Source organism: Diplotaxodon limnothrissa, linkage group LG2, assembly GCF_057381915.1.
Source record: "Diplotaxodon limnothrissa isolate DT_005_m linkage group LG2, D_limnothrissa_male_GT1.1, whole genome shotgun sequence".
Classification (NCBI taxonomy): domain Eukaryota; kingdom Metazoa; phylum Chordata; class Actinopteri; order Cichliformes; family Cichlidae; genus Diplotaxodon; species Diplotaxodon limnothrissa.
In genome coordinates this window covers 31,533,158-31,546,636 of record NC_140597.1, presented here as the reverse complement: position 1 = coordinate 31,546,636, position 13,479 = coordinate 31,533,158, and the positions used below count along the sequence as shown (strand labels likewise).

At 40.9% G+C, this 13,479-nt stretch overlaps 1 protein-coding gene across 1 annotated transcript; it reads left to right on the top strand.

Moving 5' to 3' along the window:
• The first annotated feature begins 2,750 nt into the window (after positions 1 to 2,750).
• Positions 2,751 to 9,976, top strand: dele1 (DAP3 binding cell death enhancer 1). Its single transcript, XM_085371113.1, has 12 exons — positions 2,751 to 2,927; positions 3,492 to 3,609; positions 4,297 to 4,396; positions 5,014 to 5,158; positions 6,653 to 6,838; positions 6,959 to 7,041; positions 7,169 to 7,262; positions 7,420 to 7,562; positions 7,708 to 7,866; positions 8,441 to 8,533; positions 8,851 to 9,004; positions 9,121 to 9,976. The coding sequence occupies exons 1-12, from the start codon at positions 2,897 to 2,899 to the stop codon at positions 9,354 to 9,356; spliced, it is 1,542 nt and encodes a 513-aa protein (XP_085227239.1). The 5' UTR covers positions 2,751 to 2,896; the 3' UTR covers positions 9,357 to 9,976.
• The last annotated feature ends 3,503 nt before the right edge of the window (positions 9,977 to 13,479 follow it).

Sequence of the window (13,479 nt, the reverse complement as noted above, 5' to 3'; positions counted from 1 at the left end):
TAGGTACCTTTTTCATGCTCGGACGAGTCAAAGGTCTGTGTTAAGTGGCTTAACAAGTGGGATCAGGTGAAAAATGAAGGAAAAGCAGCCAATGTTCAAAGAATAACTTTGAAAGACCTTCTAACACCTGGAAAATAATGAAATCTGGCTCACTGGAAGCAAAATATGAAGAAATGAGGGAGTGGCTCAAAACCTTTACACAGTGCTGTATTTCGTTTAATAGCTACTCATACGAGTCGGATTCTGATTAGTCTTTGAACCACTAAAAATACTTAGGACTGCTGTAACACGAGGCATGAATCTCTAAAAATAAATGTAGCTATCAGATAACAGCGGTGAAGCAAGTTTCTGCTGTCATAAACTGTTTAAAATGGACAAAATAAAAGAGCAAATGAGATTTCTGAATTTGTTTAGCACTTATTATTAAGTCCCCTCACTGCTTTAAATGTCTCACATTTGAGAGCTGAAGTGCAGATTGTATTATGAGCAAAAACAAACTGCTCAATTAGTCAGCACTTGTGGGACTGTGCTTCCAGCTCACCCTGATGTTTTTCCATATTGCCAAGACAAATCTGGCCCCAGGCGAAGCAGCAAACACTATCTGGCTGTGCAGCGATCTTGCTAACGTTACAAACTACTTCAGGCTAGACTTATTTGCCTGAGGAGGATCGTAAATGAAAGACATGAAGACTTTGTCACCATGGCAACTGGTCAGGGAGTGAGTTATTCAAAGTTTAATCTGTCTTTACAATTGCAGACCTCTTACCTCCCGCCCCTTGTTTAGACCCATCTGACGGGAAGGATGTGGGTTTCCAGTAAAGCACAGGGGTGTGCGTCACCGTTTGATCAACATGGAGGGCAGAGAAGGCCAAACGCTCCTGCAGAGTGACTGATGAGGATGAGCTCTGGATGGTTGCTTAGATCAGCCCCTCAATTCATCAATGATTCAGATCAGGAGCATCTTATTCTCCTTATTCATGAGACCACCTTACCAAGAGGGCACTCTGATCCTTGGAAATCTTAACCAGGTCTTACGAGTGCTGATGTGTGTGAGAGAAGTGCTACAGATGCAAAAATAATAATAATATAAAAAAGGCCCATAGTGCAGTTAATCCTTAATCAGATACTATCAGTTAGGCAGGGACTTCATTAAAAAGTCAGTTTTTGCTTTCCTAATGAGCAGACTCTTTAAAAAACTTGTAATTTTTAGAATTATTTAAAAAATGTTTAAGCCCTGCTGCAATATTAAACTAATAAATTGTGAAGTATGGACTGTATCACATCCATTGGCTTATTTATTCAGTCAATATCGCAACGTGTGCCCTCTTATTTAAAAGTCAAGCAGTGTGTTGCTGTGGATGCAATATGAAATATAGCTCACACTTTTGCCAGTGTACTGCAAAGATAATAGTCTTTCTACAAAGTCTTGTTGCCACTGAACCTTAAGATTAAAGAAAACTTTACCAAGAACCGTGACATGATTGAGGGTGTCTTTCAATTGAGTTTTTGTTGTTGGTTGTGTTTTGATCTCCTAGTGTACATGTGCTCCCCCCTTGTCCTCTCTGGTCTGTCAGTTAACTTCACAACTCATTGGAGGCGTTTTAATTAAAGTTGTGGTAAATGATTAACTCATTTACTCACTGATGGCTGGATTCTGCAGTAGCATTTCTTCTTCTGTCTCTTGGATGGTGTTATGATCTACTACAAGGAAAGCATTAATGTTATCTGTTGTGAATGTGTGCATGGCTTATTGATGCAAGCACCAGGATTAAACATTGCAGCTTGTCTCAATCTACATTGTCTTTGTGCAGAAAATCATCTCAAATCTAAAGCTAAATAAAGCAGAACAGATCTAGTTCTAGTTCTAGTTCTGTTCAGGTTACTGCTTGTAGTCTAAGCCTTCTTTGCTTACCCACAATGTCAAAACATGTTTTTCATTGTATTCAGTGAGGATATATTAAGATTGCTATAATATACCATCAAGCACTGCACTGTACACAGGACTTCTAGCCACAGCTCACTTGCAGATCTTGACTATAGTTAGGCTTTAAAGTCATGACATATCAATAAAAAATATGAAAGAAAATGTAACAAAAAGAAAAAAAGACAAAACAAAAATGATTATAACAATAGAAACAACAGTAACTAGTATCGATAAATGATAAACCTTTAAAAACATCTGTTAAGAGCAAAAGAAGATCATTTTCAGTGATCACAGATTTGCATTTCTTTAAGTAATAATTTTGCCTCGGCATTAAAATCAGTTAATGTAATTCAATTTTATCTTCATGTATCCCCAGATAAAAAAGTGCAGGTTGTTTGTGAAACAACAAGAGAAATAAAGAGATGGTCCATACTAAGACACATAGAACAGCAATGAATAAAATATCCAGTACATTCACATGGTGTAAGAGAAGAACAATAATATGGCCTCATACAAATCTGCAGTCTTCATGTAGTACCTAGGAGATGTCCAGTAATAATAAAAATGATAATAATATCAGTGCACAGTTCCTGCAATACAAAAAACTGTGGGTGACTCAGTTCATGAACACAAAAATATATATATTGTTTTTCTCTTTATAAAATGAAATAAAATATCACATGACAATTAACTTCTCAAATTTCCGGAAACCTAAGCGTCTGAAAGTGTGATACCCTCATACACCGCAAGTGGGTGCTGTGAAGATGCAACTGCAAATGCATCGATTGCGTAAACCCCGCCACCCTCCACTTCCGGGTCGGTATTTTTACGGCGTAACTCGTGACAGGTTTTTATTTACCACCAGTGCTGGAAGAAATCCGTTAGCGGTATGGAGCCATACGGACCCCAGATAACTTAAACAGGCCAGTGCGGACATAACCTTTCATTTAAAGGAGCCGTTAGAGACAAACTATGTGGAGGCTCCACGGTTTTGTTGGAAGAGGTGAGAGAAAAGTCGAGAACGCCCCTTTTTCTTCTTCTCTCTTTCTACACTGACGTCAATTATTATCAACATTTCAGAGTTTACCAAGCGTTTATTAACAGAAAACTGAGGTTATTGAAGTTACTAATCTGTTGTACGGAGCTAAAAGCTAGGGTTAGCTCCTGTTGCAAAACTTGCTAATCCATTTATTGTCAATGCTATGGAGAGTTCCCATACACCAACACTACCTGTCGTGTGTGCCACACGGCAAGACATCTGGATTCCCGTCTGGATTGCACTGCCCACGTCTTAGTTTGCTTTAATTTTCCAAAATTAGCTCATTATCGGATCTAGATCTTCAGAAAAAGGTTTCAGAAAATTTATTAAAGGCAATGTCAGTTCTTTAGAAATGCGTTGTTGTTATTGTGGTTTCAGTGCATAGCGGTCCAGCTGCGGTGCAAAATCTCTGTCTCTCAATGCTTATAAACAACTGAAGTAATTAGGCTGTGATAAGTAAGGTACAGAGAATGCTTTGTAGTTCTGAGGAGACTGTCTCCTAATTACATTGTCTAACTTTCTGCTCAGTTCTGCATCGATATCATGGCAACAGCACCCTGCGACTGTCCCAAAACCACCATGTGGAGGACGAGGTCATCAACAGCTCAGCTGTCCTCTCCACGTCTCGACACTCCCCTGACAACAGGTACTCCTCTCCACGCCTCCTTTCTTCTTTTACCTGTTTACTTTACAAGGCGAGCTTTGAGCATCTCCCTTTGATGTCCAAATTTTATTGCCCTCAAAATGCAGGCCGTATCATCAGGTGACGAAAAAGAACCTTTGAAATAGGGTAAAACCTCAGACTCTGCCCTCATTGCTGTCCTTTCCTGTTTCTTTAGCCCCACTTTGAACCTATTTTGCCCTTGCTGCTGCCCTTTCAGCTGGTTGCATCATCCAGAAGCAATTGCTTTGTGTGTGTGTGGGTGTGGGTGTGGGTGTATGAACAATGCAAGTCAAGGGAACAGAAACAAAGCCAATTCATGCAGTGCCTTAATACAGTAGACTGGAAATACAGACATTTGGAAAAGAAAGTTTTCACAGGATTTTGTACAAAAAAACCCTTAACTGCTTCTGTGGCGGGATGTGGTGAGAGAGTTGTGCATAAATACATGCAGTGAGCGGTAGAAGTAGAAGGAGGAAGAAGAGTGGGCCATAATTCCTCCACAAAGATGTGAGAGACTGATAAAGTCCTACAGAAAACAATTCAAGTCACGGCTGCTAAAGGTGATTGTACTAGCTGTTGAAAGGGTGTACTTATATTTTGACCAGACTGCTGCACAGAATCTTGTGCAAATCTTCTTTTTCTCATTACTCTCTGCTTTGTTTATTGCAGCTCTCAGGAAGAGGAGGATGGAGAGAGGAGGAGGAAGCAGAGGACCTTTCAGTCCAAGTACGCGTTTCCGCGTTACACGGCTCTGGATGCTGTGGGATGGGTAAGTCATGTGTTGTTGCATTTAAAATACAAACATGTAACCAAACATATTTCTTAGCATGTCCTGCATCACTTTTTCTGTGTCATTAACTTTATCAGGAATTGCCTTCATGTTCTAATAAGAAAGTTGTCAGGACACATGTGAGGGCTGCTGTTGATTTAATATATTCAGATGGTAACATTCCTGAAGACAAAAGCCACTAAAACGACTGCTAAACATCAACATCATCAACACCGGAGCTGCACAGTTTGCTGCACACACTGCTGAAATCCACAGTATCTGCACTCAGTGTGTTCTGACTCCTTTAGCGCAGCTCAGTGGTTTCACTTTGTAACTGCTTTTTAAGCTACAGCAATGGCAGACATCAGTGGGCCAGCAGGTCAGACCCAGCTGTTTACCCCAGAGGACATTTTGCTCTCATGTTGCTGCAGCAGAACAATAGCTGCACTATGCTTTTATCATAATACGTATGTCCACTGTCTCTGAAATGTTCATGTTTTATACACATGGACCGATTACTCATGAGTTTTAGCTGAAATAGAAACCTCTGTCACACTTGGTTGGCCGTTCCAGGCGAGGGTGCACTACATCAGATGTTCTCATTTGTTTGTCTGCAGGGTGCAGCAGCAGTTCTGTTCATGCAGCTCTGCAGGAGGATCCACTCCCAGTTCTCCTCAAGCACAGAGCCCAGTCCAAGCCCCGGAGCCCTGTCAGCCCCCTCCACTCTACACAACTGTGGCTATCACATCCTACTAGAGATCTGTGAGTTCTTCTGCATTGTTGTAGCTGTGGAGTAGATTTAGGGCTGCTCAATTAATCGAATTTTAATCACGATTACGATCTGGGCTTTCAACGATCATTAAAAATGACTGAGCCGATTATTAGCCCCTCCCTCATTTATCTGCGACACCTTAAAGGCCGGTCCGTGAAAATATTGTCGGGCATAAACCGGTCCGTGGCGCAAAAAAGGTTGGAGACCGCTGATTAAGAGGACCCGAGGGAAGCTCGGAAAGCTAAGCAGAAGTTATTTGGAGAGGAGAGTGACTGCTGTTGGTTGAAAAGAGAGGTAAAAAAAACTTCAGTGGTGTTGCACACTATTTTATATTATTTTTTAAAGTCATTGTTCAATACATTGTTATTGTTAACCCTTTAAAGCTGGTCAGAGCAGCACGCTCCGTTTTGTGTAACTATTTTTAAATCCCTGTAGAACCTGGACCTGTAAGCTAGCGCAATAATTTGTTTTGCATATGAAACTGGAGGAGTTGTACTTACATCTGATGCCATCAGCTTGTCCTCGGTCACGGTTTTCTTCCACATATAGCTTTGCAAAAATTGCATAAAAAGTGCTTGCAGGAACAAAAACATAATATTCCAGAAACACGCTTTGCCGATCCATCAGCTGTTCGTAACACTTCCCACAGTGAAACAGGCGTCAGCGCGAACTGTCACATGTCCGCCATTTCCTGCCCGAAACCGGAAGTGACGTCATTTTCGCGGAAAATGTAGTTTTTTACTTGTAGGCCTTAAAAGCCTATACTGGTCATGTTTGACTTTTCTGAATAGTTTCTGGGATGCTTAGAACTCGAATTGCACAGCTGGAAATAGTTTATTTTGATGCTGTTTTCTTTGCAAATTTGCATCATAGGATTGTTTTTTCGTTTTTCCTGCAGTATATAAAAATTGGTGTATCTCCAAAATAAAACTATGAAGACACTCAAAATAAATTTCCTGTTGTTGTAAACTATTTTTTGCAACTTTTTTGTATTTAAAGTTTTGAGGGATAAACCTTTTAAATTTCTCCAAGTAGAAATATATGTAAAAAAACAAAACAAAAACGATTTTCAATTTTTTTGTAGTTTATTGCACGTTTTTGCAATTAATGTAGTTACTATGGACTTAATGCATACATATTATTAAAATATGGGCTATAACAGTTGTATAGCAACTTGAAATGTTCCCACAAATGGCACTACAACATGTAAAAAAATGATATAAGCTCTGGTGGACTTGGTTCTATAGTAGGTCTTAAAGGTTTAAATAAATATTGTCAAATAATCGAGATCTCAATTTCAGTGAAAATAATCGTGATTATCATTTTTGCCATAATCGAGCAGCCCTAAGTAGATTTACACGAGGCAGATCCCTTGGCAAAATAGTTTCATACAGTGGACATGTAACCGTTTCCACAAAAAAAAAACACTTCTATCTTTTAACTTGTGTCCTGGCTATTTTGTTGCTTTCGCTCTTTTTACGCAGTATCAAGACATGATGTCCTGCCCAGAGGAAGGAATGTGTTGTGTCTGCAGGGGGTGCTAGAGAGACAGAACCAAGATCAGTCCCCAACTCAGAGCAGTGACAGTGACAGCAGCAGCACACAGGACCAGCTGACTGCCATCTCTGACCACCAGAGGGAACTCCTGATCCAGGATGCACTTATACCAGGTTGGTTCTGTGCTTGTCATAGTTTAAAGATTGCTTAAAAGTATCTTAAAAAAATACATTTTATTAATTTATATTTTATGAAATAGAAAAATCAACAAGTATTTCCTCCTTGACTTGTAGAGGATGAATTCCTGTCAGCTTCCTGTCCGCTGCAGGATGATGCCAGCCAAGACAAGGCAGAGAAACCCGACACCAGTGATGAGGTGAGTCTTCATCATTTGGTTTGTCAACTTTAAAGAAAGGGTTTTTTTTTTTTGTACTTTCAAAAAACAGACTTGACCGTTTGTCTTATCTTTATTATTGTGTTTTTATCCTCTTTAATGTTTCCAGGAAATGTTATCTGATGAAGAGAGGCTGGCAGCGGCAGCACTGAACCTCAGAAGTGTGGAAGACGTCTGCGTTCCTGTTGTCCTCAACATAATTGGTCATTATTTATCAGCGCACTTAAAAAAAAAACATATATATCAGATAAACTTAACACATACTGCTGTTGGAGTCAAATGAAATGGCCTTTGCACGGTTATTTTTTTCCTCCTGTATGTTCCCTTATTTCCTGTTCTATATCTCCTTGTGTACAACAGGTCTAGAAAATGCCAAGAGGGAAAACCACCAGGAAGCTTTCACCTGTTTTCTCGCTGCAGCTCAGCAGGGCTACAGCAAAGCCCAGTTTAATGTGGCGGTGTGCTATGAGAAAGGTAGAGGAGTGAGCAAGAACAAGGAGAAGGTGAGACCCCGGCCATCACTCTTGTAGCAAACAGTTTTGCTTTTGTGGACCATGTAAATGTATAAAATTAAGCATGAATTGTTTACTTCTGATATTTAATTTCCTAATTGCATTATTGTAATATCTCCTGTGATTTCTCTTTAAGGCTCTGCACTATTATAGGCAGGCAGCCGCGAGTGGCCACAGACAAGCTCAGTACCGCTGTGCAAAGCTGCTCCTGACCAGCAGAGGGCACCAGAGTCCAGAGGAGCTGAGCACAGCCATCGACCTTCTGGAACAAGCTGCTGCAGCTGGGCTGACCAAGGTAGAAGTCATGATCAGTTTCTCCCAGAGAACCATTGCAACTCTAGTACATTTATATATTATATTGTGTAATTTGAAAGAAAAAACAAACAAACTTGAAAACATTTTCAATACAGAAGAATTCAGCATGTTGCATTTGCAAGTACCCACTTACATTTGAAAAATGTAGAAATCAAATAGCTGATAATGTAAATACAATTTTTCATTCATATTTTTTTCCCTGGAACAAAACTTCTCTGAGAAAGTAAAGCATTTGTTAACATGCTGATATTGATACCTCTGCAGGCTCTCTCCACCTCTGTTATCTGAGCACTGAGAGATAATATCCATTTTTTTCTTACATTGCAAGATTTTTGCCTTTTAAAATTAAATAAGCTGAAAGCATCAAACAACTGGCTCAAACTCCACCTGGAGTCTTTTTTTCCTTCTATCTTTAAGCATCTCTTAATTGTTATTCAAGCACATTTACTGCTATCAGCATGTATCAGGGTTTTTTTTTTGGTTTTGTTTTTGTTTTTTGCTGATGTTGGCGCTTCCTTATTGAATTAAATCAACTTTCCATTTCTCCTCTTCAGGCTCAGCTCAGCCTGGCCTCCATCTACGCCCAGGATACAGTGAAATATGGTTGTAAGTCCATCCAGAACCTGGAGATGGCAGCAGAGAGTGGCGTGAGTGCTTCCTTTAGATGTTTCTAGACTTTAATCAATGCTTTATCTCAGAGATCGCCTCCCTTTTTAGAGTCGATCATGCTGGAGGTTGTCGGGATATCCGATAGGAAAAGATTATTCCAACAGTCTCCTGGTTTTTGATAATTAAAAAAATCTGCAGTTACAGATGTTTTGCAACTTTCTGGTGTAGTTGTGTTAAAGATTATAATCAGTTACTGTTTTTACAATTCGTTTAGGGCTGGTTTTGCTGACTGTACATTTAAAGTTTGCCCTGGAAGGTTTACCTACTTGAATTGCATGTTTCCTTTTGTTCTCAGGATGACACTGCTCAGCTCTTCTTGGGAAATTGCTATGAGAGCGGCTTTGTTGTGCAACAGAACTTGAGGACAGCTATTAAATTTTACAAACAAGCCGCTCGAGCGGGGAACAAGCAAGCTGAGAGATTACTGAGGCCTCCTAATGAAACCTATAGTAAGGATGCAAAAAATGTGCATTAATGTTAGTCACTGCATTGTTGTAGTACAGTTTCAGTGAGCCAAACAACAGTGATAATACTTTTATTTTTATTTTTCTGTCTCCATCTGTAGCAAAAGAATCAGTGTTGCGGTCCATCCATTCAGCTCCATGCTTCTCAAAGACATTTTCTCCTCTGTCAAGCTGTGTCACTCCCTCCACAAGTCAACCCACCGCCCTCCCTCTCCTGCCTCACTCCTGGAGCACCGGGAGCCTCAGCGGGCTCCCATCTTTGTCCTCCGTACCCCTCCATCTCCATTCTCCGAGCACTGAGAGAAGAAGCTGCCAGTGGACTGTAGGAATAGGATAAATACCGAGAGCCAGCCGCATTACAGATTGAGGAATGTATTTCAAAGTATGAATGAGTTTTCAGAAACCTGGGAAAGGTCAAAGTGTGTTCGGTGTGTGAGGTCTGAATCGGAGCGAATTGCTTTTATACTCAAAAAAGAAACAAGTTTTATTTAGTTTTTAAAAGATGTGAGTTATTTTTTTATGTCAGAAAGAGCTGTGGAGCAAAAGGTCTTGGAATCAGAGAAGAAGCCATCTGTCATTTGTTTTTGTACACTACAGTTTTGTTTCTTACAATCTTCTCTCTGCTAAGTTCTCCAGAAATGTGCCTTTTGGGTGGATCAGGTGGTTACTTATTTCCCTCCTTGCTAATAAGGATTTAATCATGAGGTATCTGATATCTTCTGTCTACTGCAGAGAATAATGCCAACTTTAAACCTCTGAAACTGAGGAAGTGCTTCACATGAATGTTATATTTTAACCTTAAATAATATAATTATGTCTTTAGGTTAAACGGTTCAGTGTGGCTTGCCGTTGTAAAAGAAAGACTGCATGCTTGTGATAAACCAACCAAAGGGAAAATTAATGCACTGTGAGGAGGATGTTGTGTTGTCAAATGCGCACATTAAAAAAAAAGATCCTAAAGGCTGCCTGGCTTCTTTTATCGTTATTTTAATACTCATCATAAAACTGGCTTCAAATTGTAGTTTTTCTGTGTTCGGTGTTGCAAAACAACATTGTCAGATTTGGAAATGGCTTTTCTGTTGTTGTTTTTTTTTATCACAGTCAGGTGTGCTCGAGCACCAGAAGCCATGCATTTTTCCTCAGACTTGTGTATGACGTAAGAGTCGGATGATGTGTGATTCCATTACCTGAGTCGCAAAATAACACCGGTATATTGATTGCGATTGCGTCTCCTTCCGTGCACCCGAGCGTCCTGCGTTCTCGGCTCCGATTGGTCGGCTGGCTGAAGAGCTCCACAGCGCCACGCCACTCCGGGATCCTCTGGCGCAGAGAGAAAGCGCAGCTTGGCCGCCTGCGAGCAAGGAGCCGGGCTGGGAGGGTTTATGATGTGATGTGATATGATAATACGGGCGGCCGGCTGCTGTTACGGGCGGACTCGGCAGTTAAAAAGCGGCCGCTGACTTCAGCCCTGCTCACTACTGTGTTTGCGTGTCGTCGGAGGAAAGGCAAGCGCAGAAGCCCCGGAGGCTGACCGAAGCGGTGAGTGGATGTAAATAGATGCTCTCGATGGGATGCGCTCCCCTCCCAGTGCGGCGGCGGCGGTGGTGCTGGTGGTGGTGATGGGGCTAGAGAGAGAGGAGGGGAGGCTGGATGCTAAAGATTCACTGCGTCTGTTCACATATTAACAGATTATCTTCCGCAATAATGGCATTTACGGCGATCCATCCGCGTATTTCTCTAGATTTAAAGATGGGGTGCTTCCGATTTGTCAGTGAGGGGAGTTTATTAAGGAGGCAGCAAGAAGCGGGGAGCTAGAATACTCCACCCATGACATCATCGACTTTTTCAAGTTCATTTCCCCTCCTGCTTGAGCTTTCATCTGTTGCACTTGCTTCTGCGCTGAGGAAAGGAGGGCCCACCATAACAAGGTGGTTTCCCAACATATCTATACATGTATATACATATATATAGATTTAGAAATTATGTGTTAATGTCTAAAGCTATAACACACAGGAAACCGATCTTTTCCTTTTTTGATGACCTTTAGGTGAAAACACTTTTATGCAACAAATGAGCAAATAAGAGTCATAATCTAACACTTACCTCCAAAACTAGTACTAGTATGCTTTTCCTGTCAGTACCTTTTAAAAATTTTTTAGCAGTCTCCTTTGTCATCCATGTAAATCTGCTCATTTCCTCACTAACTTTGGTGTCACGTTCACATTTTGCATCATCACAACAGACAATGCAGCGCCCGGCAAGTATCAACAGCATGAACAACTAGACTGAGACCCAACTGTTTAATAAGGATCCACGTTGCTGACTAGCTGCTAACATCTTGTGCATCTCATGAATGACCTCTGCTGTTACACAGCACAACAGATTTATTGAGGACAACAGTTTCACTACCTCCGTGTGTTAACTGTGCCCTCACTGTCCAGCAAACTGCTGTGTCATCCTCCCCGCTTTATCCCTCTTATAACCATCCTTTCTCCTCCGCACACTTCACATATTCTCCTTGCTCCACTTTTATTTAAGCGGCAGAGACCTGCCTGTGCTGTTGTAGAGGAAGAGGAGAAGGAAAAGAAAAGGCCGTAATCTCTGTTTAAGATGATCCAGTTTGTCTGCGGCTCATACCCGACACAAATATGGGTGAAAGGGATGATTTGGAGTTGTGTTGATTCAATCAGTGTATTTGTTAGGATTTTTATATTCAGTAGGTTGCAGCATATTTTGTTTCCATCTAATTTAAGGCTTGTATTGCTCAGATGTCCCATTTTGTGTGTTTTAGTCATATATTAGTGCGTCTGTATGTGAAACTACAGGCAAGAGAATTTAGGACATAGCATTAAAATGTGGCTTTATGGACCTGTAAATGACAGTAGAAAAAGAGCATTGCTTGAGACATGGCATGGCACAGTCTGCACCTGTTGACCTGACTTGATTGTGTTTATGTCTGAGTCACAGGCGTGAAGAGAGAAGTGCAGGTTCAGCACAAACTGGGTTACAGAGGCGACAACAACCACCCAGAGGGAGGAGAGCAGATAGGGGTCCCCGCATGGACAAAAGTGCACTGTCCGGGGAATCTGCTCTCTTTAACTTACCGCCTCCATCTTTTCCCAGGATCTTGTCAAGCTTTGAAATCTGCTGTGTCTGACTTTTCCATGTTTCTAAGTAGAGGTGCCAGTGATGACTCCAGCATTGTTTGAGATGTGTGCATTTGTGAAAAGATGTTTATATATTAAGATTGCGTGTCTGGGCATGTTTTTCCCCGCATCTATTAGTTGTTTACAAGCTTTCTGCAGGGTGGGAGCCTAATTAAATTATCTAAAAAGCCGTGTTACGTGTCACATCTTAAGAGCAAGGTGATTTTCTGCCGCCGCTGTCTTTGTTTCTATCCATCTGCCTGCATTCCGCATCACAAAGCTGATCCACCCAGAGATAAAAGAGACACGGCTAGCTAGTTAGCAGGAGTTGGCTGGCACTTCTCCTCCCCACAGACCAGCTTACCGCTCAGCTCGGGCTTTGAATGTCAGTCCTAGTTGAATAAATTGAGGGTCTGACCCACTCCAGATATCATATAAATGCATTCCAGCTACATGACTTTGATGCAGTGTTTCTTTTTAACACTTCAGAAGTGACACCTTGTGTGTAAAAGGGGTGTGAGGCTGGAAGAAGATCTGCACCATCGTGCATTGATCAAAGCCTCTGAGACTGGTCAAGCCACAGGAAGAGAGATGATCAGTTGTGAGGCTGGGGAAATGTGTCAGCGTGATAATGCTGCACATTGAATGATGTCAGTGAGCAGTTATTCTAAGCAAGTAACGTTAAAAAAACTAAATTATATCATGTTATATGTAAAAGTAATTATTTGGGGAAGCATGCAAGCAGGAGAGTCCAGAGAAACAAGGATTTTAAAAATATAATAACCCAGTGACTAAACAATAGGCAGTTGTAGAGTAAGTGGGCGTAAAAGAATCTTGCAACCACAAAAAAAGCTCTTAAAATAAAGTGAGTGAGCAGTAAGGCTTCAAGGCTGGTTGATATTTATAAATCTTTTATTTTAAAAACATATGTAAAATAAGTGTATCATTAATGTGGTTTTATGTTATGTTTTTGTCAATCCATATATTATTTGACCCAATAAACCTTTTTAAATTAGACTACATAGCTCAAAGTGCCTCATTTGGAAAGACCAAAACATCACCAAGACTTTTTAAGGTAGTATAGTCAGTGAACCCTTTTGGGGTTGAGTCGGGAAGAGCATCCGGTGTTAAAAATCTGCTGCGGCAAACGTGGCAGAAGCCAAAAATAGCTCCTCTTCATGCTTAATCAATACTGGCAAAAATAATAATAATTACATATAAAGCTGTAGGTCAGGTTATAATGTGTTACTTAACCTCTAACAGGCCATCTCCTCTATCATCAGCTCTATCTCTGCAGTGATTTTCCAGTCAGCC

What these genes read in the sequence shown, in the direction of transcription:
- dele1 (XM_085371113.1), top strand. Translation starts at nt 2,897, where the DNA reads ATGTGGAGGCTCCACGGTTTTGTTGGAAGAG. An exon ending in TGTTGTCCTCAACATAATTG is followed by an intron (nt 7,263 to 7,419) that starts GTCATTATTTAT and finishes TGTGTACAACAG; the next exon opens with GTCTAGAAAATGCCAAGAGG. An exon ending in AGATGGCAGCAGAGAGTGGC is followed by an intron (nt 8,534 to 8,850) that starts GTGAGTGCTTCC and finishes TTTTGTTCTCAG; the next exon opens with GATGACACTGCTCAGCTCTT.